Here is a 26,298-nt window from a genome sequence, read left to right on the forward strand (position 1 = left end):
AAGTAAACTCTTGGCTAAAGTGGTGTTCACGGTGCTTTTTAATATTTACTGGGTGAGGAGGACTGGAGAGGTATCATTTGTTTGAGGTCACTGCCATAACAGACATGATAACAACATCATCCTTTACAGACTGTTGATCTTCCACTAATTACACAGATTAATGTGATCATCTGCAAACACAAATGACCAGACAGTTCATTTTAGCACTTTGCTCAGCTAAGCTCTGAGAGTGTGAAGATAAGAGCAGTGAGATGCTGATGAAAAACGCTCCACTAATCCCAACACTTCCAAACCACCCATAGTCTGCTAGTGTTCCTCTCTGACTGCCAGCATTCAGTTTACTCTACTGTAGGGGTGTCAAACATATGGCCCGTGAGGGGGTCCAATCCGGCCTGCGGGTGGTTTGAATAAATAATAATAATAAAAATATCTACTAAGGAATATAAAATGACTAAAACCAAATCCAACCTGTGTAGAATGATAATGGACCTACATTCATACAGTTTCTTGACATTTTCCAGCTCGCTAATAATCACCCAAATGAAAGCTAGACAGTCAGGGAGCATCGGAAATTCCAAAAATGATGGATAGAGGACTTTTTGATTGTGTTTTTGATGGTGAGAAAATACAACACATTTTCAGTGCAGCCCTTCGGTTCAAAGTTTGACACCCCTGCCCAAGTGTCAACAGCTCAGCCTAACACACATTGCAAACACAATCACATATTTGTTTTTTTTTCCGCAGGTCTGAAGCACCACCGGGACTTACCCTGACATGACATGCTTTAAACTTATTTTCAATTGTTGTTGGCCTAGTATTTCATCTGAACAAGTGATCCCTTATATGAGTGATTCCATAAACCTCAATTTGTTCAAAACACTTTATCTAGATGCAGTCTCTCCCTGCTGTTTGATATCGATCATCTCTCTCTCTCCCATAGATGAACGAGACCGGGTACAGAAAAATACCTTCACAAAATGGGTCAGCAAGGTCTTGATGAAGGTAAGAGGTCTTGATGAAGGTAAGAGCTCTTGATGCAGGTAAGAGGTCTTGATGAAGGTAAGAGGTCTTGATGAAGGTAAGAGGTCTTGATGAAGGTAAGAGCTCTTGGTGAAGGTAAGAGGTCTTGATGAAGGTAAGAGCTCTTGATGCAGGTAAGAGGTCTTGATGAAGGTAAGAGGTCTTGATGAAGGTAAGAGGTCTTTATGAAGGTAAGAGCTCTTGATGAAGGTAAGAGCTCTTGGTGAAGGAAAGAGGTCTTGATGGAGGTCTTGGTGAAGGTAAGATCAGGACACACAAGACGGCCAGTACATTAATAGAGTAGCACAAATACAACATATACAGTCTGTCATCAGCAGTCATCACTGCTTACTGACAGTGAATAAGCTCAAAAGTTAGACTTCTTAGGAAGTCTGGTGAGTGAGCGTGTGGAGAAATGCCTAACAAACACACATCATCTGGAACACAGAGAACAGGGTGAAACATACACCCACTCACACAAATTCACACTACTACTACTGATCTGTAATTGGAGAAGGTGTGACCGACCAATCAGCGCATGTGTACATATATCCCCGGCATAAACATTGGTTAGTCATAACGAGGTGACTCAGCTGGCTGCTTATCCTCCAGTAAACACGTGTTTGCCATTTGTCAGAGGGTTGGGAGGCCCCGGCTCCCGGCTCCTAGGCTGCAATGTAGCCTTACTCTACTCTACATGATGAGAACCAACAGGCTTACTGGAACTTGGTAGTTATCTTTAAACTAGCTGTTAAGTAGCTTGGTGAGAGAGGCATTCCACCGCCTCTCATGACACCAATCAGGACTAGGGGCTTTCTGGTCTTTCCCTTACCTAACGTCCCTAATGGCATGGTAACACAGGGTGACCAAGGTTTACTAGAGTTGGAGAGAGATAATGAATCACCTAGGTTTCCCACCAGGTATCTACAACAAACATTCTTCAGTGTGTTGACTGTGTCCGTCGCTTGGCAGGTGGCTTCATCACAAACTGATAACGAGTTACTATCCAGCACCAGTACTTAGATACGACTTTTAAGATAAGAAGTAAACACACACAGAAACAGTTGGTGTGTCTAGAGACACGTACGCTAATGACTGAAGTGAAAGAAAACCCTGACACGACCTAGTTGGAGATGTGCCTCACGTTTCTCTGTCTACATCTGGCTAGTGATATATAGCCTTGGCCTCATGCTGTTGTCAGTAGAAAGTGTGGAATAGTGCTACGTTGAGCTATCCAGACCCACGCCTGGAGGCTGAAACACACACACACACACACACACACACACACACACACACACACACACACACACACACACACACATCTAGCTGTCTAGCCCCTTTCATTCCCCTTAACTTAAACACTTTTCCATTCATTCTGGAGTGCTCTATGACTCACACACTTCTATATCAACAGGGGTATTTTTCACTGGTGTGTCTCGCCGAAGCACAAATAACAGTTCTCTCATTTGAGTGTGGGAACACGTATACTGAGTTGCTGACCAACCAAAAATAAAAAGCCCTTACGTAACGTTACCACTGAACGGGGCCCCAGCTTTCCTCCCAGTCAATAAGTGTTCAGGAAGGGCTCACTGGGTGGTTCTGGCTCAGCCTCCAGAGTACACATCAACCTAATGAAGGTGGCTTTGGGTATATGAGCTCACAACTACGACAGTCCAAATTCCCCCTCTGCCGCAGCCAACTTCACCACTACGACCACACTGCAGCACAGATCTGTGTCCCAGGGCAATGGGAAGGAGGGAGCAGCAGCCCTGTGCTGCGTTCATAACCAAGTGGGAAGGTGGAAATGACCCGTTGTGAAGTTGTAAATACCAGTTGGAGACATTCACGTGCTTTCGAACTAGCTGAGAAGCGGCGGAATGGCTAATGGCCAGCATGCTGTGTCAACCATAAACTAAAAGTGCAGCTATCATACTTGTTAACAAATAATAGTGTTAAAAAAAACATGTTAATAGATAGCTTTATATAAATAATGTTTTGTTGTTGCGTTTAATTGCCGAAAATTCTCTAATCAAGGTCATTTCCTTAGTAGTATGTAAGCATGTGGGAGAAGTCGGAGCTCAGGGATGATAGACGAGTTTCCCAATAGGAATTACCATTTAGAGGGGCATTCAAGGGGATTTTTCCCAATCATATGTGGTATATACCACCTTCCAACTTAGTTATGAACGCAGGGTTAGCTGCATTTAAAGAGACAATGATTTAAACCTCTCCCAAGTCCCAACAACAAGTGCACCCCCCCAACTGTGAGAAGATCCCGATGTTCCCATGAAGTCCAGATGTGGTACCCCAACCCCAGCAATGGGCTGCTAGTGTGAAAATTAGGGCCAGCCCACTGTAACACGTGCGCCCGGGGGTGATGGTGGCACATACTGCATAAGAACGGGTGAACCAGCACATCTCATTTGGCCTCATTACCATAGGTAAATATAGAAAATAATTATAGTAATGACGGTAATGAGGACCTGATGACTATGAACGGCCTGTTCCTCTGAGTGTACACTGCTGCTGAGGCTGAGGGTGAGAGCCAGTTCAAGGTTGTGTCCCAAATGGCACCCTATTCCCTATATAGTGCACTACTTTTGACCAGGGCACATAGGGTTCTGGTCAAAAGTAGTGCACTATACAGGAAACAGGGTGCCATTTGGGACGCAAAGCGAATAAATGGGCCTTGTGAAGGGTTCTAGGTAAAACAGACTAGTGGGACTGGAAGGAAGTTCAGAGATCATGGTAATTTCTTCATTTGGACAGATCCTAGAGCACACTGCTGACCCTCTGATTACTAAGGCTGTTTAAACGCGAGCCAATGTGCTTGTAATAACATAATTACACAGGGAGACTGGGTAAAACCTCACGTCCTGAGATTCTCAGATTCTCTTAATGCCAGTAAGGGCTATACCACCTCACAACTTAGACTTTAACATTTCTAATGTAGCCTACAAGTCTGTATGTAGACATTACCAACCATCTATCATGGCATGCCACGTTTCTTTTCCTTGCATTAGTGTATGATGCCACGTGTATACAGACAGTACAGTAGTGAATCAATACTACTGTCTAGTTACAGACTACAGTAGTGAATCAATACTACTGTCTAGTTACAGACTACAGTAGTGAATCAATACTACTGTCTAGTTACAGACTACAGTAGTGAATCAATACTACTGTCTAGTTACAGACTACAGTAGTGAATCAATACTACAGTCCAGTTAAAGACTACAGTAGTGAATCAATACTACAGTCTAGTTAAGGACTACAGTAGTGAATCAATACTACAGTCCAGTTAAAGACTACAATAGTGAATCAATACTACAGTCCAGTTACAGACTACAGTAGTGAATCAATACTACAGTCCAGTTACAGACTATAGTACAGTAGTGAATAAATACTACAGTCCAGTTACAGACTACAGTAGTGAATCAATGCTACAGTCCAGTTACAGACTATGGTAGTAAATCAATGTTACAGTCCAGTTACAGACTACAGTACAGTAGTGAATAAATACTACAGTCCAGTTACAGACTATGGTAGTGAATCAATGCTACAGTCCAGTTACAGACTACAGTAGTGAATCAATACTACAGTCCAGTTACAGACTATAGTACAGTAGTGAATCAATACTACAGTCCAGTTACAGACTATAGTACATTAGTGAATAAATTCTTCAGTCCAGTTAAAGACTACAGTAGTGAATAAATACTACAGTCCAGTTACAGACTACAGTAGTGAATCAATACTACAGTCCAGTTAAAGACTACAATAGTGAATCAATACTACAGTCCAGTTACAGACTACAGTAGTGAATCAATACTACAGTCCAGTTACAGACTATAGTACAGTAGTGAATAAATACTACAGTCCAGTTACAGACTACAGTAGTGAATCAATGCTACAGTCCAGTTACAGACTATGGTAGTAAATCAATGTTACAGTCCAGTTACATACTATAGTACAGTAGTGAATCAATACTACAGTCCAGTTACAGACTATGGTAGTGAATCAATGCTACAGTCCAGTTACAGACTACAGTACAGTAGTGAATAAATACTACAGTCCAGTTACAGACTACAGTAGTGAATCAATACTACAGTCCAGTTACAGACTACAGTACAGTAGTGAATAAATACTACAGTCCAGTTACAGACTACAGTAGTGAATCAATGCTACAGTCCAGTTACAGACTACAGTAGTGAATCAATACTACAGTCCAGTTACAGACTATAGTACAGTAGTGAATCAATACTACAGTCCAGTTACAGACTATAGTACATTAGTGAATAAATTCTTCAGTCCAGTTAAAGACTACAGTAGTGAATAAATACTACAGTCCAGTTACAGACTAAAGTAGTGAATCAACACTACAGTCCAGTTAAAGACTATAGTACATTAGTGAATAAATACTACAGTCCAGTTACAGACTATAGTACATTAGTGAATCAATACTACAGTCCAGTTACAGACTATAGTACATTAGTGAATCAATACTACAGTCCAGTTACAGACTATGGTAGTGAATCAATGCTACAGTCCAGTTACAGACTATAGTACAGTAGTAAATCAATACTACTGTCCAGTTACAGACTACAGTAGTGAATCAATACTACTGTCCAGTTACAGACTACAGTAGTGAATCAATACTACTGTCCAGATACAGACTGCAGTAGTGAATCAACACTACAGTCCAGTTACAGACTATAGTGCAGTCGTGAATCAACACTACAGTCTAGTTACAGACTATAGTACAGTAGTGAATCAATACTACAGTCCAGTTACAGACTACAGTAGTGAATCAATACTACAGTCCAGTTACAGACTACAGTACAGTAGTGAATCAATACTACTGTCCAGTTACAGACTACAGTAGTGAATCAATACTATAGTCCAGTTACAGACTACAGTACAGTAGTGAATCAATACTACTGTCCAGTTACAGACTACAGTAGTGAATCAATACTAAAGTCCAGTTACAGACTACAGTACAGATGCCCTTCCTCTATCTGACCTGAATAACTTGTATGTACTGTATATGTCAACTGATATATATGTATGTAAGCATGAAATTGATAGATGTGACTGTAGGCCTATCGTATAGGTATCTCTGTCTTCGCGGTGTCTTGTCAGTACAGAACCTTTTCTATTTATATATTTATTTTAAATGTATGTAGCTCTGTCCTTGAGCTGTTATTGTCTGTTATTGTTCTGTTTTATGTCATGTTTTATGTTTTGTGTGAACCCCAGGAAGAGTAGCTGCTGCTTTCACAACAGCTAATGGGGATTCTAATAAAAATACAATAACAAAATGACGCACAGTTCAGACATCGAATCTATGGGAGTCGAACTAAATAGAAATTAAGAGCGGGCTGGCACAGTGAAAAACTTTGCTTGGTGTACTGATTGGTTCATACGGTTAAGAACTTTGCTTGGTGTACTGATTGGTTCATACGGTTAAGAACTTTGCTTGGTGTACTGATTGGTTCATACGGTTAAGAACTTTGCTTGGCATATTGATTGGTTCATACAGTTAAGAACTTGGCTTGGCGTACTGATTGGTTCATACGGTTAAGAACTTGGCTTGGCGTACTGATTGGTTCATACGGTTAAGAACGTTGTTTGGCGTACTGATTTGTTCATACAGTTAAGAACGTTGTTTGGCGTACTGATTGGTTTTATACAACCGCTCTCAACACTGCAGCAGACTTCCTCATTGTTGTTGGGTCGAATTCAGGCATAATAGTCCTTCACCTATGAATCGAAGTCCATGATTGTGCTTCCGTTTTGGGAGTGGTAGAAAAGCAACCTTTATTTGCATGCAACTAACATATATTAATATGCATTGCCATTTCTCCCAACAGTGGAAGAACTGTTCTGGCGCGCTCCATGAAAAGGCGTGCATTATCCGCAATGCACCGAAAGAGCGGCAGAGGCTGTTCGAATTATCATCAAAAGTCAGACGAGGCATACTTAATGATTTCAGATGGTACTTTATCCCCAAAGACAAAGTTAAGTATTTTTTAGTTCAGTGTGGCGATAGAGCGGTGTTGGAACTAACAGTATTGAGATAACCCATAAATGACACACTCCACACTCCAGGCTGAAGCTAGCAGAGTCGATTGAGTTGCATCTTGCTAGAAAGCTGAAGCAAAACCGATTAACCACAGCTAAACATACCGTGTTCTGTGCAGTCAAGATATGAGGGAATCCAACCCGAGTATAGATGTCACCCACCAACTTCCTCCTCTCATCTGTGATTCACACTATTCCGCCACACAAAGGGTCATGACACCTAGCGATACTATCACTGAAATCATCACCCCCACATATAACAGCATGGCAACTGTACCTTCGACAGGATATGATATTCCATGTTGTGTCTAACTGCAATGCATGCTGGGACAAACCACATGCCATACATTTCACCTTGATATTTTGGCATGATGTCTTCTAGCACCAAATAGAAGTCTCAGTTAATACAGCCTGTGGCTCAAGTTTCAGAAGAAATGTCACATGCTGGGAATACACCTTACAGTGAAATGCTTACTTACAAGCCCTTAAAAAACAATGCTTTAAGAAGTTAAGAAAAAAATAATAATAAGCGTTAAGTAAAAAATAGTTAATAAAAGTAAGAAGTAATTAAACAGTGGCAGTAAAATAACAAGTGAGGCTACATACAGGGGGTACCGGTACAGAGTCAATGTGGGGGGACACCGGTTAGTCAAGGTAATTGAGTTAATATGTACATGTAGGTAGGGTTAAAGTGAATATGCATAGATTATAAACAGAGAGTAGCAGCAGAGTAAAAGAGGGGTCTGGGTAGCCATTTGATTAGCTGTTCAGGAGTCTTATGGCTTGGGGGTAGAAGCTGTTTAGAAGCCTTTTGGACCTAGACTTGGCACTCTGGTACCGCTTGCCATGTGGTAGCAGAGAGAACAGTCTATGAATAGGGTGGGGGCCGAACAGTTGCCATACCAGGCTGTGATGCAAACAGTCAGGATGATCTTGATGGTGCAGCCATGCCAAATCTTTTCAGTCTCCTGAGGGGGAATAGGCTTTGTCGTGCCCTCCTCGTGACTGTCTTAAGTGTGTTTGGACCATGACAGTTTGTTGGTGATGTGGACACCAAGGAACTTGACGCTCTCAACCTGCTCCACTACAACCCCGTCGATGAGAATGGGGGCGTGCTCGGCCCTCCTTTTCCTGTAGTCCACAATCATCTCCTTTGTCTTGATCATGTTGAGGGAGAGGTTGTTGTCCTGGAACCACACGGCCTCCCTGTAGGCTGTCTTGTCGTTGTCGTGATCAGCAAACTTGATGATGGTGTTGGAATCGTACCTGGCCATGCATTCATGAGTGAACAGGGAGTACAGGAGGGGACTGAGCACAGACCCCTGAGGGCCCCCGTGTTGAAAATCTGCGTGGCAGATGTGTTGTTCCCTACCCTTACCACCTGGGGGCAGCCCGTCAGGAAGTCAAGATCCAGTTGCAGAGAGAGGTGTTTAGTCCCAGGGTCTTTAGCTTAGTGATGAGCGTTGAGGGCACTATGGTGTTGAACACTGAGCTGTAGTCAATTAATAACATTATCACATAGGTATTCCTTTTGTCCAGGTGGGAAAGGCCAGTGTGGAGTGCAATAGGGATTGCATCATCTGTGGACCTATTGGGGAGGTATGCAAATTGGAGTGGGTCTAGGGTTTCTGGGATAATGGTGTTGATATGAGCCATGACCAGCCTTTCAAAGCACTTCATGGCTACAGACGTCAGTGCCACAGGTCATTAGTCATTTAGGCTTGTTATCTTAGTGTTCTTGGGCACAGGGACTATGGTGGTCTGCTTGAAACATGTTGGTATTACAGACTCAGTCAGACAGGTTGAAAATGTCAGTGAAGACACTTGCCAGTGTGTCAGCACATGCTTGTAGTACACGTTCTGGTAATCCTTCTGGCCCTGTGTTCTTGTGAATATTGACCTGTTTAAAGGTCTTACATCGGCTATGGAGAGCTTGATCACACAGTCGTCCGGAACAGCTGGTGCTCTCCTGCATGTTTCAGTGTTACTTGCCTCAAAGCGAGCATTGATGTAATTTAGCTCGTCTGGTAGATTAGTGTCATTGGGCAGTTCGTGGCTGTGCTTCCCTTTCTTGTCTGTAATAGCTTGCAAGCCCTGCCACATCGACGAGCGTTGGAGTCGGTGTAGTACGTTTCAATCCTCGTCCTGCATTGACACTTTACCTGTTTGATGGTTTGTGAGATTTCTTATAAGCTTCAATTTTCAAGGAGAGTCCCGCTCCTTGAGTCCCACTCCTTGAAAGCGGCAACTCTACCCTTAGCTCAGTGCCTGTAATCCATGGCTTCAGGTTGGGGTATATATGTACGGTCACTGTGGGGATAACATCATCAATGCACTTATTGATGAAGCCAATGACTGATGTGGTGTACTCCTCAATGACATCGGAAGAATCCCAGAACATATTCCAGTCTGTGCTAGCAAAACAGTCCTGTAGCTTAGCATCTGCTTCATCGGACCACTTTCTTATTGACCGAGTCACTGGTTCTTCCTGCTTTAATTTTTGCATGTAAGTAGGAGGATAGAATTATGGTCAGATTTGCCAAATGGAGGGCGAGGGAGAGCTTTGTACATGTCTCTGTGTGTGGAGATAAGGTGGTCTAGAGTTTTTTTCCCCTCTGGTTGCACATTTAACATGCTGATAAAAATGAGGTAAAACTGATTTGAGTTTCCCTGCATTAAAGTCCCTGCCACTAGGAGCGCCACCTCTGGATGAGCGGTTTCCTGTTTGATTATGGCCGTATACAGCTCGTTGAGTGCGATCTTAGTCAGAGGTCGACCGATTATGATTTTTCAAAGCCGATACCGATTAATCGGACAATTTGTATTTATTTATTTGTAATTACAACAATACTGACTGAACACTTATTTTAATATAATACATCAATAAAATCAATTTAGCCTCAAATAAATAATGAAACATGTTCATTTTGGTTTAAATAATGCAGGAAAAAGGAAACCACACAATGCTCTTGATAGTATCACCGATCTTTAATAAGCTTAAGTATCTGCCACACGGCCTTCGTCAGAGCTTTTGGGATTTTTTGACAGTTGCACCATTATGTGGACCTAGCCCCTCCCACATCCGTTCTACACATCGAAGGGGGTTGGAGACAAAGGAAAAATAAATAAGTGCTAGGCCGTGTGGCCGATACGTAAGCTTATTAAAGATCGGTGATACTATCAAGAGCAGTGTGCGGTTTCCTTTTTCCTTCATCCTGTTGCCATGCACCTGCTAATTAGATTGCTCAGATGTGCGAGTGCCTTTTGAATCTTGGTTTAAATAATATAAAAACGAAGTGTTGGAGAAGAAAGTAAAAGTCCAATACAAAATGTAAAAAAGCTAACGTTTAAGTTCCATGCTCAGAACATGAGAACATATGAAAGCTGGTGATTCCTTTTAACACGAGTCTTCAATATTTCCAGGTAAGAAGTTTTAGGTTGTAGTTATTATAGGACTATTTCTCTCTATACCATTTGTATTTCATTGACCTTTGACTGTTGGATGTTCTTATAGGCACTTTAGTATTGTCAGTGTAACAGTATAGCTTCCGTCCCTCTCCTCGCTCCTACCTGGGCTCGAACCAGGAACACAATGACAACAGCCACACTCGAAGCAGCGTTACCCATGCAGAGCAAGGGGAATAACTACTCCAAGTCTCAGAGCGAGTAACGTTTGAAACGCTATTAGCGCACACCTCGCTAACTAGCTAGCCATTTCACATCGGTTACACCAGCCTCATCTCGGGAGTTGATAGGCTTGAAGTCATAAACAGCGCAATGCTTGACACACAACGAAGACCTGCTGGCAAAATGCACGAAAGTGCTGTTTGAACGAATGCTTACGAGCTTGCTGCTGCCTACCACCTCTCAGTCAGACTGCTCTATCAAATCATAGACTTAGTTCATACAGAAATACGAGCCTTAAGTCATTAATATGGTCGAATCCGGAAACTATAATCTCGAAAACAAGACGTTTATTCTTTCAGTGAAATACGGAGCCATTCTGTATTTTATCTAAAGGGTGGCATCCATAATTCTAAATATTCCTGTTACATTGCACAACCTTCAATGTTATGTCATAATTACGTAACATTCTGGTAAATTAGGTGGCCCAAACTGTTGCACATACACTGACTCTGCGTGCAATGAACGCAAGAGAAGTGACACAATTTCACCTGGTTAATATTGCCTGCTAACCTGGATTTCTTTTAGCTAAATATGCAGGTTTAAAAATATATACTTCTGTGCATTGATTTTAAGAAAGGCATTGATGTTTATGGTTAGGTACACATTGGAGCAACGATGTGCACCGCATTGATTATATGCAACGCAGGACACGCTAGATAAACTAGTAATATCATCAACCATGTGTAGTTAACTAGTGATTATGATTGATTGTTTTTTATAAGATAAGTTTAATACTAGCTAGCAACTTACCTTGGCTTCTACTGCATTCGCGTAACAGGCAGGCTCCTTGTGGAGTGCAATGTAATTAGGTGGTTAGAGCGTTGGACTAGTTAACTGTAAGGTTGCAAGATTGAATCCCCCGAGCTGATAAGGTAAAAATCTGTCGTTCTGCCCCTAAACGAGGCAGTTAACCCACCGTTCCTAGGCCGTCATTGAAAATAAGAATGTGTTCTTAACTGACTTGCCTAGTAAAATAAAGATTAAATAAAGGTGTAAAAAAATATATTAAAAAATTAAATGGCCAAATCGGTGTCCAAAAATACCAATTTCCGATTGTTATGAACACTTTAAATCAGCCCTAATTAATCGGCCATTCCGATTAATCGGTCAAACTCTAGTCTTAGTGCCAGCATCAGTCTGCGGTGGTTTATAGAGGGCTATAAAAAAAATAGATAGTAAACTATCTTGGTAAATAGTGTGGTCTACAGCTTACCATTAGATATTCTACCTCAGGCGAGCAAAACCTTGACATTTCCTTAGATTTCGTATCCCTGATGTTGTTTACAAATATACATAGACCAGCACCCCTTGTCCTACCAGAGGCGGCTGTTCTATCCTGCCGAAAAAGTGTAAAACCCGCCAGCTGTATGTTAATAACGTCGTCGTTCAGCCACAACTCTGTGAAACATAAGGCATTACAGTTTCTAATGTCCCGTCGGTAGGATATACGTGCTCATAGTTAGTCTATTTTATTATCCATTGATTGTATGTTGATAGGACCGATGGTAAAGGTAGATTACCCTCTCGGTGACGGATCCTTACAAGGTACTTGGACCGTCGTCCACGATATCTCCATCTTTTCCTCCTGCGAATGACGGGGATGAGGGCCTTGTCAGGTGTCTGGAGTAAATCATTCCCGTCCAGACTCGTTGAAGAAGAATTCCCCCAGTACAGGGTGAGTAATCACTGCCCTGACATCAAGAAGCTCTTTCGGCCATAAGACACGGTGGCAGAAACATTATGTCCAAAATATGTTACAAATAACGCGATAATACATACACAATAGCACAATTGGTTATGGGATCGTAAAACGGCGGCCATCTCCTTCGGCGCCATCATGACTACCATGAGATCTTTTCACATATCAAAGGTAAAATCTTCTATGGTTGATAGAACCCTTCCAATTTGATGTATCAGGTATTTCACAACTTCCACCAAACCAACATTCCACCAAGACAGCAGTAAAAGTCCAGATGAAAGCTGTATGTTGTGGGCAGGGCCAGAATTACAGGTAAAACAACATCTAAAGAGCTCCACTGACCAAAATCACAGAGTTGAGTCAGACAGCCTATTACGTACAACAAACGTCTTCCAGACCCTTAGGCTTCAGTTCATTAGTGTTGGGTTTATTGTCATATTGAGGTAACTCGATGTCCACCGCTCTCCTCTCCGTTTCCTCCCCATTCCTCATTTAACCTGCAGCAGCACTGAGGGATCTACCGCAGTCAGACCAGGATCCACCTTGCCTAGTCATCTCACGACAACACCAGCTGCCCTGCTCTCTTTCTGTCTGGACACGTAGTCAAAAGACACCCTCTACTACAGAAAACAAGATAAGAAAGTTACACTGGGGTATATTCTTTCAAATGTGTATCGAATGGCCTTCTCCGGAAGGGCTTAGCCTAGTAGTATATTGTGTAATGCAGTCCTTGACATAATTGCAAGTCATGCCAGAGCTATTTCTACTCTCAACTAATGTTACGGTATTCATGTGTTCAAAGATAGGTCTCAGCTCTGGAGAGGGAGGGGGTACTATTGAGAGGAAAGGGGGGTGTAGTAGATGCCAAGGGAAGGGGGAGGGAGGGGATGGGAGTGTATCCTTGTTACCCTTGGAGATGTAATCCTTCAAAGCTATTGGCTAAGACGTACGATACACATAGAAACAGAAAACGAGCTCTAGATTCACTTCACACTGTCCGATCAATTTCACACTCCCCAAAGAGGTCACAAAAATATAAAATGTCCTCCTCCGCCATAAACGGCCCAGAACATTTACTCTGTGAAAAGCAAGATATTTGCTTGTTTGCCAAGTTAAACGAGTAGAAATTATGCAAACAACTAATTTGATAGAACCCAAATTCTATCTGCAATATTAAAACTGTATACAAGGCATTGTGCTGTGAAAGCTGAGATAGAAGAATGCCAGCAGTGTGGACCCCCGTGGCTGGACCCCCGTGTTCGCAGCTGACAAGGTCCTTGTAGTTTGACATCAAGACAGAGTCACAAATGGCTCCCTATTCTGTATATAGTGCACTACTTTTGACCAGGGCCCATATTCACAAAGCGTCTCAGAGTAGGAGTACTGATCTAGGATCAGTTTTGCCTTGTAAGTCATAAGTAATAAGAGCAGGGACCTAATTTTAGATCAGCACTCCTACATGACGGCACTTTGTGAATATGGCATCTGGGCCTATAGTGCTCTGGTCAAAAGTAGTGCACTATACAGGGAACAGGGAGCTATTTGGGAAACACGCTAATGGCTGTCCAATCTCCACAGGGATAAACTAAGCTGACAGGGGCCTTGCTAGCTAGACTACCTCTGAAAGGATCACCCTGTGAAATGCTTGGCATTCTTAAGGGAGAAGAGCTCTTTCTGCACAATGCCACACACACACACCACACACACTGAAAAGACTGTGAACTCTTGGTATGCCCCCTGGCAGGGGACAACCCTTGTAGCCAATGAGAGGAGGCACCTTGAAACAATCAAGTGCATCTTTTAACTAACCTTTCCTCCATGCACAATTGCACATTCCTCCAGAATGTTTTTTCTCATAGGAAGCTCCTTGACCCAACCGCCCCAACCCACCCCCCATCCCTCTATACACCCAACTCTATTTACACTCCCTCCGCCTACCCACTTCCTATTTCTTTCATTTTCTTTCCCTTTCAATATTAGAAAACCCCCTCCTCCCTCCTCAATCACTCTCTCGCTGAACAATGTTTTCTCTCCGCTCTCCTCCGCCCCACTCTCTTTGGATCACTGCCTGGAACCTGAGACCGTAAAAAAAGAGAGCGAGACAGAAAAAAAACACACCCCAGAAGAACTTTGGTTCACCGAATCACTCTTCACTAGTTTTGGAGCTATTTCTGCCACGGTTATGTAAGTCTCAAAAGAACCAGTGAAAAGGGGGTGTATGGTGTAAGACTATGGGACGGGTGTGTACTGTGTATATGTCAGTGTGTTTTGGATAGGGTGGGAAGGGGTCTCCTTTCCTCTCGTCCCAGAAAATCACATTTTTGTCGTAACACCCTTAAATGCCAAGGGCCACTTCATTCAAACTCTCTCGCGCTCTCGCAATTAAATTAAAATGGGCTTTATTAGCATGGGAAACATATGTTTACATTGCCAAAGCAAATTAAATTAAAATAAACAAAAGTTAAATATATATATATGTATAAATATAGCTCTCTCTCTCGCATTCTCTCACTCTCTGTCATACAAACCCCCCCCCCCTCTCTCTCTGTCTTCCCTCCCTCGTTTCCGTGTTATGAATCCCTTAACCCTACTCACTTAGTCAGTGAGGCAGCCAGAAGTCTCTGTCTGTACAGACTCGTCCTGGGGGGATTATGTGCATTAGAGGACCTATGGAAACCGAGCCCTTCCCCTCACACCTGCCCACCTGTCGGAAAACATCTCTGATGTCACAGACAAAGGCTACTGCCGGATACACCGACCAGTAGCGGTGTGTAGGTGAAATCAACTGGGAAGCTAAGTCAGGAAAAAAAAGCCATATTACAACCTGTGTTGTGATAATTGTGTTGTTGGCTCTGTAACCTCTTAGTTCATATGCCTTGTCACCGTCATATATAGGCCCAAGGTCGAGACAATAAGAAGACACAGTGGCTGAATAAATTCAACCTCACCTTTGTTTCATCACAAAACCGGAGAGCAACATCTGTCCGGTGAAGTCCACAAAGCATATTGCATGGAACAAACAGTTACATGACCTACAGCAGGGTCAAGCAAGTTAATGTTAACACAACTTTTGATTTAAAACACTAGAGTTACTGCAAGTCGCAAAGAAGACAGGAGCTGCCTCCACTATTCCAGCTCCATTTCAACGTCAACATCTCAACATCATAAAATCCCCTATGCTTAGTCTAATACAGTGACCACTAAAAGATTCCGAAAAAGATTTAGCCCAATCAACATAAGCTAAATAGCATATGTGTGTGTGCGTAAGTAGAAAAAACAACGTCAATGCCATCCTCCTCTCTTTCATGTTGACAAAACGGTCTATGACATACAATACACACTTTTAGTTTTTGTTGTCCTAGTATACCTGGCTAAAATGCTTGCTCGCTAGCCTAACTTCCTTTCATGGGCAACGATTAGCTAGTTAACATTAGTATAATACATATAGCTACATATTGAACTTCCATCTGCTCATGCCAGAGGCACAATGTATGAATTTATGATTGGATCAGAATTGGCATTATAATCACTGGCCCAGTACAGAGAATTAAGTAGAACCACAAGTCCAAATCCCTATCTCCATCCATGGCTAATTTAGGAAAGGGACCATTTTAGCTACGGAGGACAACAACACAACAAGAGTTTTGTTCTGTCAATGACGTTTGGCTTTTGTAACCTTTATTTAACTAGGCAAGTCAGTTAAGAACAAATTCTTATTTACAATGACGGCCTACCCCGGCCAAAACCGGACGACGCTGTGCCAATTGTGCGCCGTCCTATAGGACACCCAATCACGGCCAGATATGATACAGCCTGGATTGATGTGATCTGATTGATGTGATCTGATTGGATTCCATTTATACTTTTTTGTTTGTGCCAGGACCATTCACATTTGAGCTCACTCAGTTTAGCTCAACGCTGATTGGCTATTCTTGTATATTTTTTTAATCAAGGGATGCCAAATGCTCGCTGGCTTCCCTTGCATTCAGTGATACATACGGGCAGCAACAATATAATACTATTTTTGACCAAACGTGATCCAGCCACTTAAGCTCTACTTGGACACATAGGATGCATTCCAAAATGGCACCCTATTCCCTATATAGTGCACTATTTTTGATCAGAGCCCTATTCCATATATCGAGAGTTTGGGACTTTAAGGTTCTAGCTGCATTTTTGTCAAAATGTAGTTATTGATGTAGCCTTTTTCTGTTCAATGTTCTCTACCTATATAGTACACTAAAAACCTAAATTAATGTTGTTAAGTTCAAAAGAATACAGATTAAAATTGCTGACACAAATCAAACCGACGAGGGTTTGGAACTTTGAAGAAAATAATAATATTTTTGCAGATAGAACCTTATAGTCTCAAACTCTCGATGCAGTCGACAACTTGTGACTGGCCCCTGGTCAAAAGTAGCACACTATATAGTAGGGATGCACGATATATCGGTGAACATATTGGAATCGGCCGGTATTAGCTAAAAATGGCAACATCGGTATTGGCCGATGTCTAGTTTAACACCCCGATGTGCAAAACCGATGTCAAAGCTGACGTGCATATGTATATAATTACATGATGTAATGACGCCATGTAAAATGTTGTGCTATACTTAACTTCAGCGCTTCAGCGCTATGAATAATTCACCCTCAGTAAGAGTGTATCTGATAGAGAGGACATAAAACGTCCTGTAAATATTTAACTGAAATAAAGTGGGCTACATCACAAGAAGCAGGCTGTAAACTGTAAACCTAAGTGGCTGACTCAGGAGCAGAGAGCAAATACATTATGGCTACGTCCCAAATGTGCACCCTATTCACTATGTGGTGCATTTCAAAGGGAATATGGTGCCATTTAGTGAAGGGTGAAGGGATAGTCCGCGACTGACCTATCCCAGCCTGGTGTGCATCCGCCCTTTCCCTGCACTGTTGCGTAATACAGCGAGGTTATCGCAGAATGGTGTTGGTTGACTGTATTATTGCTAAGCTCTTTCAGACAGAAGTGGGAGAGTAGAGAGAGGATAGGTCTACTGCATCAGAGGGTATGGCTGGCAGCATACCAATCCAAGCCCAACAAGGCCTGATAACAAACCCTGTAGCCCTGACCTACACAGCCCTATATTACTCTAGATAGCTTGTAGATAGCTGGAATGCAGTTTTAACCAATCAGCATTCAGGATTAGACCCACCCATTGTATAAAACCCTATATTACTCTAGGAATGAGGAAACCAGGTTAGAAGACCAGACCAATAATGCAACATACTGTACATAGGCATGCTGCAAACACACATAGCACACATGACGACGCAATCACTAGTCCCTTGGGGAAAGACTGCATGTGCCATGCGCTCAGAAGTGTGAAGTGGAATTCAGCCAAGTGAGTTATCATCTACCACTAATCTAGATTTGGGGACTTTTCACCGTGATTAAGGCCAAACCAAGCCTCTACAGCATGGTGTTAACTTTACACTGAAGTCATTGGCTCTTGATACTACTGAATCACCAGGAAACTACTTCACAGCTTTGCAAGAGAGAGCTGTGAGTTCTGGCTTTTCTAATATGGTATTATGACACAGACTTCAGACCCGAGCACATGTCTCCAATAGAGAAGAAAAGAAGATGGAGTGAAATAACACTTAGCTGGGAAAGCACATGGGTGGTTATTTCAGTAAGTACAGTCCCACAGAGGAATCCAAACAGCACGGCCAGTTTCATAACGGTTCGCCAGCTCTCTTGCCAAGTGCCCTACATTCCCCAGATAGTGTGAAGTAGACAAAAGCATTCCATTCAAGAAGATCTGTGAACCTCATACCATAGTAGGAAGTTGATCTTCCCATAAGCTCCAGACAGTGCCCGTGTTAATGGTGAATGCACAGAATAGAACTATACAGAGGCCAGGTTTCCTTGGCTTGAGATTTAAGAGACAGACAGCCCAATGCCTTCAAGGCAGGGTTTTATGTTAATGCTGACACAGGCCCTGATTGCCAGCGCAATCTCACTTACTCCTTACTTTACAGAGCTCATGGACAGTGCAGTCCATTGATTTATACAATCTAAGCAGCTTTTTAAAAAACATGAATAAGCTAAGTTCTAGAAACATTTATGAATTTTGACTGGGTTGCATGTTAAAACAGGCTGAGGCCAGTCCACCATACAAGGCAGAATTGAACACATATGATGTCAGTGCTTGGACTCACAGGTCACACCCTCAAAGTAGAAAGGTTAAATCCACTCCACTGAATGTCTCGTTTGTTCGTCAGTCCTTGAGTGTAAACAAAATGTATTTCCCAAACAATGCTACAGGCAAGGTCGACTGGGCAGTAGGGAGAGAACGCAGCGAGAGATTGAATGCGCCAAACTATCCTTTAAGCGCTACTAAGTAACCTGAGTCGATGCAATTATTTATTACCCGCGATGAAGGTGCAATGGCTTTCACTGTCAACGCATGGTCATTTGATTGCCCCATAATAAATCATTACTCACCCTTCAGAATAAGCATGGGAGAGAGAATTATTAGATAAGCAGCTGCTATTCATTTCCCTCGATCCAAACGTCACTGCGTTAGTTATTAAGTGTGGCTTTAAATCCCACATAGCCTACGTACAGAGAAAGTAACGGGACCTATATGTATGCCAATGTAGTTCACAATATCCTTGTGTATGACTTGTGGAGACCAAAGACCGAACCAAGAGTAGACCACAGAGTATCATCTCTGCGTTGACAGCCCAAGTCTGCGGTGGGCTGAATGCAATCTACTTATGTAACATTGTTACAACAAAAGATTGATACAACGGTTTAACATTGTTACAACTATGTTGTTACAACAATGTAATGTTACAGCATTCATTGACATAATCAGTCCATCATTTCAACGCTCTGTTTATCTTCAAAGAAACGATGACTTGATGATTGCTATTGTATTCACTCTATGGAACATTGCTTTGTGGTTAAAAACTGTTATGACCTTTTCCAATAAAGTTTATTCTAGAAGTGCCAAAATATTGTTGTTACGCTAGGTTATGGTGACAAACCCAATACATTCATTACACTCTCATCACGGAGAATTTCTGGAGAAGTCATTTCATTGCATTGCATTGAGGCGAGTCACTTACTTTGTACTTCATTTTGAGCGCCTACAGCTCGTCTTCTCTCAGACTCCGGGAAAGTGTAAAAATATCCGCGTCAAAGAGAACACATCTGAATGTTGCAACGAAACGTTTTCTTTGCGATCAAACAGCCATGAAGAGTTGGTAAATGGTAAAGACAATAAAAAGCGAATGTTTCCTTCAATGATTTCCAATCCAGTTGCCCGTATCACTGTGGTTCTGCAATATACTTCTGCTAGCCCGCTGTAGGAGAATGCGTTTACTTACTACATGACTCCCTCTTAGCTCATTTACATAATGCGGATCTCATTGGTCAAATCCGTACTGGTATCCCCCCCCCCCCCCCCCCCCCACCGAACGTCATAAAATGAATGGTCTGCTAAAATGATAATTTCCATGCCTATTGACTAGAAGCAAGGACCAAAATGTATTATAAATCAAGGTCTAATGAGACTTTGTTTGGTGCAAGGTACAGAAGGCTAATACTATGGCCTACTTAGAAAAGTGTTTAGGATCCTATAGGCACCACATTGAGAGCAGAAATGCAGTTCGACCAGCAGAGCTCACCTGATGCTCCCGAGCTAGGAATTACATTACTCTCTAATCCTTTGATTAAGCGCAATATTTTACACATCTGAAACTTGAAACATCAAGACATGTATATATGCTGCATAAATGAGCAAAGTCTTACTGAGCAAATGGCCTATCAAAGAGTCAAGTGTTATACCTGAGGAAAGCAGCCACTGCCGTGTCATCCATGCCAGGTATTCTTAACACCTCGGGTGTTAACTGGTTCTGATAGGGGGGATGAAACAACAGAATCCATTCATTTTCAATGAGAGAAAAGCTAAGTCGGTGAGAGAACGTTGTGTGATGTGAGCATGTGCGAGGGAGAGTGAACAAGGTGGGAAGTCAATTGAGGAAAGCGGAACTGTATGCAAATATTCCACGACATCGCAGCGCTATTGACCAGTCGAGGTTCACTATAGCTTCCAGCCCCTATAGGATTGGCTGATGGTACCTAACACTACCTCGCATGCTTGCTAGCACCCACAAGAGCGCGAAGCTAGCAAGGCGAGGCGAAATACAAGTGATAATTAATCAAGGCAGTAACCACCCCAACTAAAACAGTTAAATCGAAACCATGGTTAACCATACAATAAGAATAGTTGCCATCCACCTGCCAGGCCCACACAGTCAGACTGAGCAAAGACAAATGAATAATACTCCTTCAACCCCCCCACCCATCAGCACCCCCCAAAACACGGCATGTTGTTCAATGATGATGAAATTAAACAATTAAGCCTACTATGTTCGTTCCACAGCCTCATGAGAGAGGTCAGACCGTTGAAGTGCTCAGGGGACAGGAACACAGCGCTCAAGGGACAGGAACTTGTTTGATTTCATCATCATTGATTTCATCATCACTGAACAACATGAAGTGGCTTTGAAACCAAAGTAGATTTCCAAAATATAGACATGGTAGAGATGGTGAAGGTGAATTTGTGCAAGCAGGACATGAGTGGAGAAAGAGTGAGTGAAGTTGGAGCAAAACATCCCAGAAGGCTGTCTAGGTATTGTGTCCATCAAGTACAGGGTTTCATCATAGAACTAACTTACCCAATATGACACACACACACACACACACACACACACACACACACACACACACACACACACACACACACACACACACACGTATTTGAGTATCAGCCAGAAGAGCATTTAGGCCTACCAGTTTTGAGGATTATGTGATGGAGGGAGGCAAAGGAAGTAGTAAAGTATGATGCTTTTATCAAGATCAAGCTCCAACAGAGTTTCAGTTTCTATAATGATAGATTGTTATTCAACAATTTAATAAACATACGTTTCTGAACTATTTATAAATTATCCATGTCAAAAAAGTGTTAGGCTTAGTTGTTTATCAGGAGCTTCTACTTTTTGTCTCGACATTGAGTGGACTTTAACCCATAATATTCACGATAACTTATCTTTTTTTCCCCTGATAGACCCACACATGGACCTTGATCATGCTGTTTTGTTGTTTTATCGCCCAGTAAGTTCAACCACCCAACAGCATCTGCAAAGAAAACTCTAAATCAGCCCCCCAAAACAAATGTTCTGCCTAACCACCTACTTTTCTCAAGATGTAATGGTAAATGTATTCTTCAATTATAGACATAAGATGATGAGTTATTGTGCTTATAACGGAGTAATCAACTAAACACAACCTAAACAACTTTAAATCAAGTGGACTTACCCAGTCGTTGTGTGTGCAGTGTAGTAGTGTAACAACGCAGATGAGACTTAAGATGTGGCTTAGAGCATGGGGTTCATACAAACAGTAAGAAAAGAGAGGTGAGAAACAACGCCCTAGTGAGCATCTATCTGAGCTGAGAGAGAGCTTGGCAGGAAGGCCTTTGTTTCAACACCCTGTGTCATCCCAAACATGTAGTTAGACACACCACACTGTACTAAGAACTAAGAACAGATATAGCCCTTGGTTTACTCCAGACCTGACTGCCCTCGATCAGCACAAAAACATCCTGTGGTGTACTGCACTGGCAACGAATAGTTCCTGTGATATGCAACTTTTCAGGGAAGTCAGGAACCAATACACACAGTCAGTTAGGAAAGCAAAGGCTAGATTTTTCAAACAGAAATGTGCATACAGTAGCCCTGACTCCAAAAGGTTCTGGGACAATGTAAAGTACATGGAGAAAAAGAGCATCTCCTCCCAGCTGCCCACTGCACCCAGGCTAGGAAACACTGTCACCACCGATAAATCCACAATAATTGAGAATTTCAATAAGCATTTCTCTACGGCTAGCCATGCTTTCCTCCTGGCTACCCCAACCCCAGCCAACAGCTCTGTACCCCCCACAGCAACTTGCCCAAGCCTCCCCAGCTTCTCCTTCACCCAAATCCAGACAGCAGATGGTCTGAAAGAGCTGCAAAACCTGGAACAGTGCAAATCAGCTGGGCTAGACAATCTGTACCCTCTCTTTCTAAAATTATCGGCCACCATTGTTGCAACCCCTATTACTAGTCTATTCAACCTCTCTTTCGTTTCATCAGAGATTCCTAAAGATTGGAAAGCTGCCGCGATTACAGACCTATATCCATCCTGCCCTGCCTTTCTAAAGTCTTTGAAAGCCAAGTTAACAAACAGATCACTGACCATTTCGAATCCCACCGTACCTTCTCCGCTGTGCAATCTGGTTTTCATAGCTGGTCTCGGATGCACCTCAGCCACGTTCAAGGTACTAAACAATATCATAACCACCATCGATAAGGCTTTCGTCTCCATATTCTTATCGGCAGACTCAATAGCCTTGGTTTCTCAAATGACTGTCTCGCCTGTTTAACCAACTACTTCTCAGATAGAGTTCAGTGTGTCAAATCTGAGGGCCTGTTGTCCGGACCTCTGGCAGTCTCTATGGGGCTACCACAGGGTTCAATTCTCGGGCCGACTCTTTTCTCTGTATATATCAATGCTGTCGCTCTTGCAGCGGGTGATTCCTTGATCCACCTCTACGCAGATGACACCATTCTGTATACATCTGGCCCTTCTTTGGACACTGTGTTAACAAACCTCCAAACGAGCTTCAATGCCATAAAACACTCCTTCCGTGGCCTCCAACTGCTCTTAAACGCTAGTAAAACTAAATGCATGCTCTTCAACCGATCGCTGACCGCACCCTCCTGCCTGAGTAGCATCCCTACTCTGGACTGTTCTGACTCAGAATATGTGGACAACTACAAATACCTAGGTGTCTGGCTAGACTGTAAACTCTCCTTCCAGACTCACATTAAGTATCTCCATTCCAAAATTACATCTCGAATCGGCTTCCTATTTCACAACAAAGCCTCCTTCACTCATGCTGCCAAACATACCCTCATAAAACTGACTATCCTACCAATCCTCGACTTCGGCGGTCATTTACAAAATAGCCTCCAACACTCTACTCAGCATACTGGATGCAGTCTATCACAGTTGCCTCCGTTTTGTCACCAAAGCCCCATATACCACCTACCACTGCGACCTGTATGCTCTCGTCGGCTGGCCTTCGCTACATATTCGTCGGCAGACCCACTGGCTCCAGGTCATCTATAAGTCTTTGCTAGGTAAAGCTCCGCCTTATCTCAGCTCACTGGTCACCATAACAACACCCACCCGTAGCACACGCTCCAGCAGGTATATCTCACTGGTCATCCCCAAAGCCAACACCTTCTTTGAACGCCTTTCCTTCCAGTTCTCTGCTGCCAATGACTGGAACGAATTGCAAAAATCACTGAAGTTGGAGACTGATATCTCCTTCACTAACTTTAAACATCAGCTATCTGAGCAGCTTACCGATCGCTGCAGCTGTACATAGCCCATCTGTAAATAGCCCACCCAACTACCGACCTCATCATTTTTATTTACTTTTTTGCACTTTTGCACACGAGCAGTTCTACTTGCACATCATCATCTGCACATCTATCACTTCCGTGTTCATTTGTTACATTTTAGTTACTTCGCTACTATGGCCTATTTATTGCCTTATCTCCTTACTCCATTTGCACACACTGTATATATATTTTTCTATTGTGTTATTGACTGTACTTTTGTTTATCCTATGTGTGACTCTGTGTTGTTTTTTGTCGCACTGCTTTGCTTTATCTTGGCCAGGTCGTAGTTGTAAATGAGAACTTGTTCACAACTGGCCTACCTGGTTCAATAAAGGTGAAATAAATAAATAATAAATAAAAAAGTACAGCATCCTCATAGAAAAGCAGAAGAAGGTACAGATGTCATTTTAACGTCTAGTTTTGATCTACATTTGGTTTAGTTGTCAACTAACATAAATTCAACGTGAAATCCAAAAAGCCATCATGTTATTGGTTTTTAGTTAAAAGTTAGGTGAAAAAAATGACAAAATTCCCTCACGTTGACTTTTCAGTTTTCCACATTGATTTAATGTCAAATATTATTGTTTTGTTAAAATGACGTTGAAACAACGTTCTTTCAACCAGTTTTTGCCCAGTGGTTCCATATCTGAAGATATCTGGGGATCTATGCTGCAGGTGTCATATCTCTAACACTTTTCATAGCCTCAGGCTGACTAGTTTGTCTCTGTGGTGGTTTCCATTGTCTATATATCTGCAGTCACCATGTGACTGGAAAGAGGGAGAAAACACCTGTAATTAACCACTTTTCATGTGTTCGTTCTCAAATGGTATCTTTCTAATTACTGTCAGCTCATTTGTCACAATCACAGAATCCTGACAAATTTACGGTTTTTACTTTTTAATTACCGTTTATATTTTTGTTTTTTCCTACTCAACTTTTTCACTCCGGACGCTTTATCTGGACACGATTCGTCAGGACCTCCAACAGCCGAAGCTAAGTAGTAACAATAACATGATGCCTTCTAATTGTAGTCGCTGTACTCGCCTTACGGCGAGGATAGCTGTGCTACAAGCCCAGCTTCAGACGCAATCGCTAGGCAAGGGTAATTTCAGTGTAGGAAAGGATGAGACCGCGTCTGTGCCACCAGTAAGTACAGATAGTAGTATAAATCCCCTGGCACAGTCCCCGCAGCCGGACAACTTTCTCACGGTTTCTGGAAGGAAATGCTGTAGGAACGCTCAACCGGTGTCGCTCATTCAGCCGACAGAAACTTTCAACCGGTTTTCCCCATTAAGCAGCGGGTCGGAGTCAGAGGCCGAGTCTTCTCTGGTCTCTACTCCTCCCGTTACGGGGTCTGAGACGCCGAAGCTTCCCACCATTAGCTCTGACAAATTGAAAACTCTAGTCATTGGCGACTCCATTACCCGCAGTATTAGACTTGAGAATCATCCAGCGATCATACACTGTTTACCGGGGGGCAGGGCTACCGACGTTAAGGCTAATCTGAAGATGGTGCTGGCTAAAGCTAAAACTGGCGAGTGTAGAGAGTATAGAGATATTGTTATCCACGTCGGCACCAACGATGTTAGGATGAAACAGTCAGAGATCACCAAGCGCAACATAGCTTCTGCGTGTAAATCAGCTAGAAAGATGTGTCGGCATCGAGTAATTGTCTCTGGCCCCCTCCCAGTTAGGGGGAGTGATGAGCTCTACAGCAGAGTCTCACAACTCAATCGCTGGTTGAAAACTGTTTTCTGCCCCTCCCAAAAGATAGAATTTGTAGATAATTGGCCCTCTTTCTGGGACTCGCCCACAAACAGGACCAAGCCTGACCTGCTGAGGAGTGACGGACTCCATCCTAGCTGGAGGGGTGCTCTCATTTTATCTACCAACATAGACAGGGCTCTAACTCCTCTAGCTCCACAATGAAATAGGGTGCAGGCCAGGCAGCAGGCTGTTAGCCAGCCTGCCAGCATAGTGGAGTCTGCCACTAGCACAGTCAGTGTAGTCAGCTCAGCTATCACCATTGAGACCGTGTCTGTGCCTCGACCTAGGTTGGGCAAAACTAAACATGGCGGTGTTCGCCTTAGAAATCTCACTAGGATAAAGACCACCTCCATTCCTGTCATTATTGAAAGAGATCATGATACCTCACATCTCAAAATAGGGCTACTTAATGTTAGATCCCTTACTTCAAAGGCAATTATAGTCAATGAACTAATCACTGATCATAATCTTGATGTGATTGGCCTGACTGAAACCTGGCTTAAGCCTGATGAATTTACTGTGTTAAATGAGGCCTCACCTC

The 26,298-nt window shown here is 42.6% G+C and overlaps 1 protein-coding gene across 2 annotated transcripts in view; it reads right to left on the minus strand.

The window, feature by feature from the left end:
* Positions 1-21,888, minus strand: part of LOC110488089 (enhancer of filamentation 1) — a 46,881-nt gene extending 24,993 nt beyond the window's left edge. The window contains exon 1 of one of the 2 annotated variants that reach the window (XM_036971245.1): positions 21,855-21,888. Coding sequence is in view for 1 of the 2 variants with exons in the window: in XM_021560092.2 (XP_021415767.1) it covers positions 19,601-19,612 (12 nt within the window). In the remaining variant the exon portion in view is untranslated. Of the gene's footprint in view, positions 1-19,600; positions 19,873-21,854 lie in introns of those variants that run through there. The other variant, XM_021560092.2, reaches the window with a different exon arrangement.
* Between the last annotated feature and the right edge of the window lie 4,410 nt (positions 21,889-26,298).

Source organism: Oncorhynchus mykiss, chromosome 32, assembly GCF_013265735.2.
Source record: "Oncorhynchus mykiss isolate Arlee chromosome 32, USDA_OmykA_1.1, whole genome shotgun sequence".
In the NCBI taxonomy this organism is placed as follows: domain Eukaryota; kingdom Metazoa; phylum Chordata; class Actinopteri; order Salmoniformes; family Salmonidae; genus Oncorhynchus; species Oncorhynchus mykiss.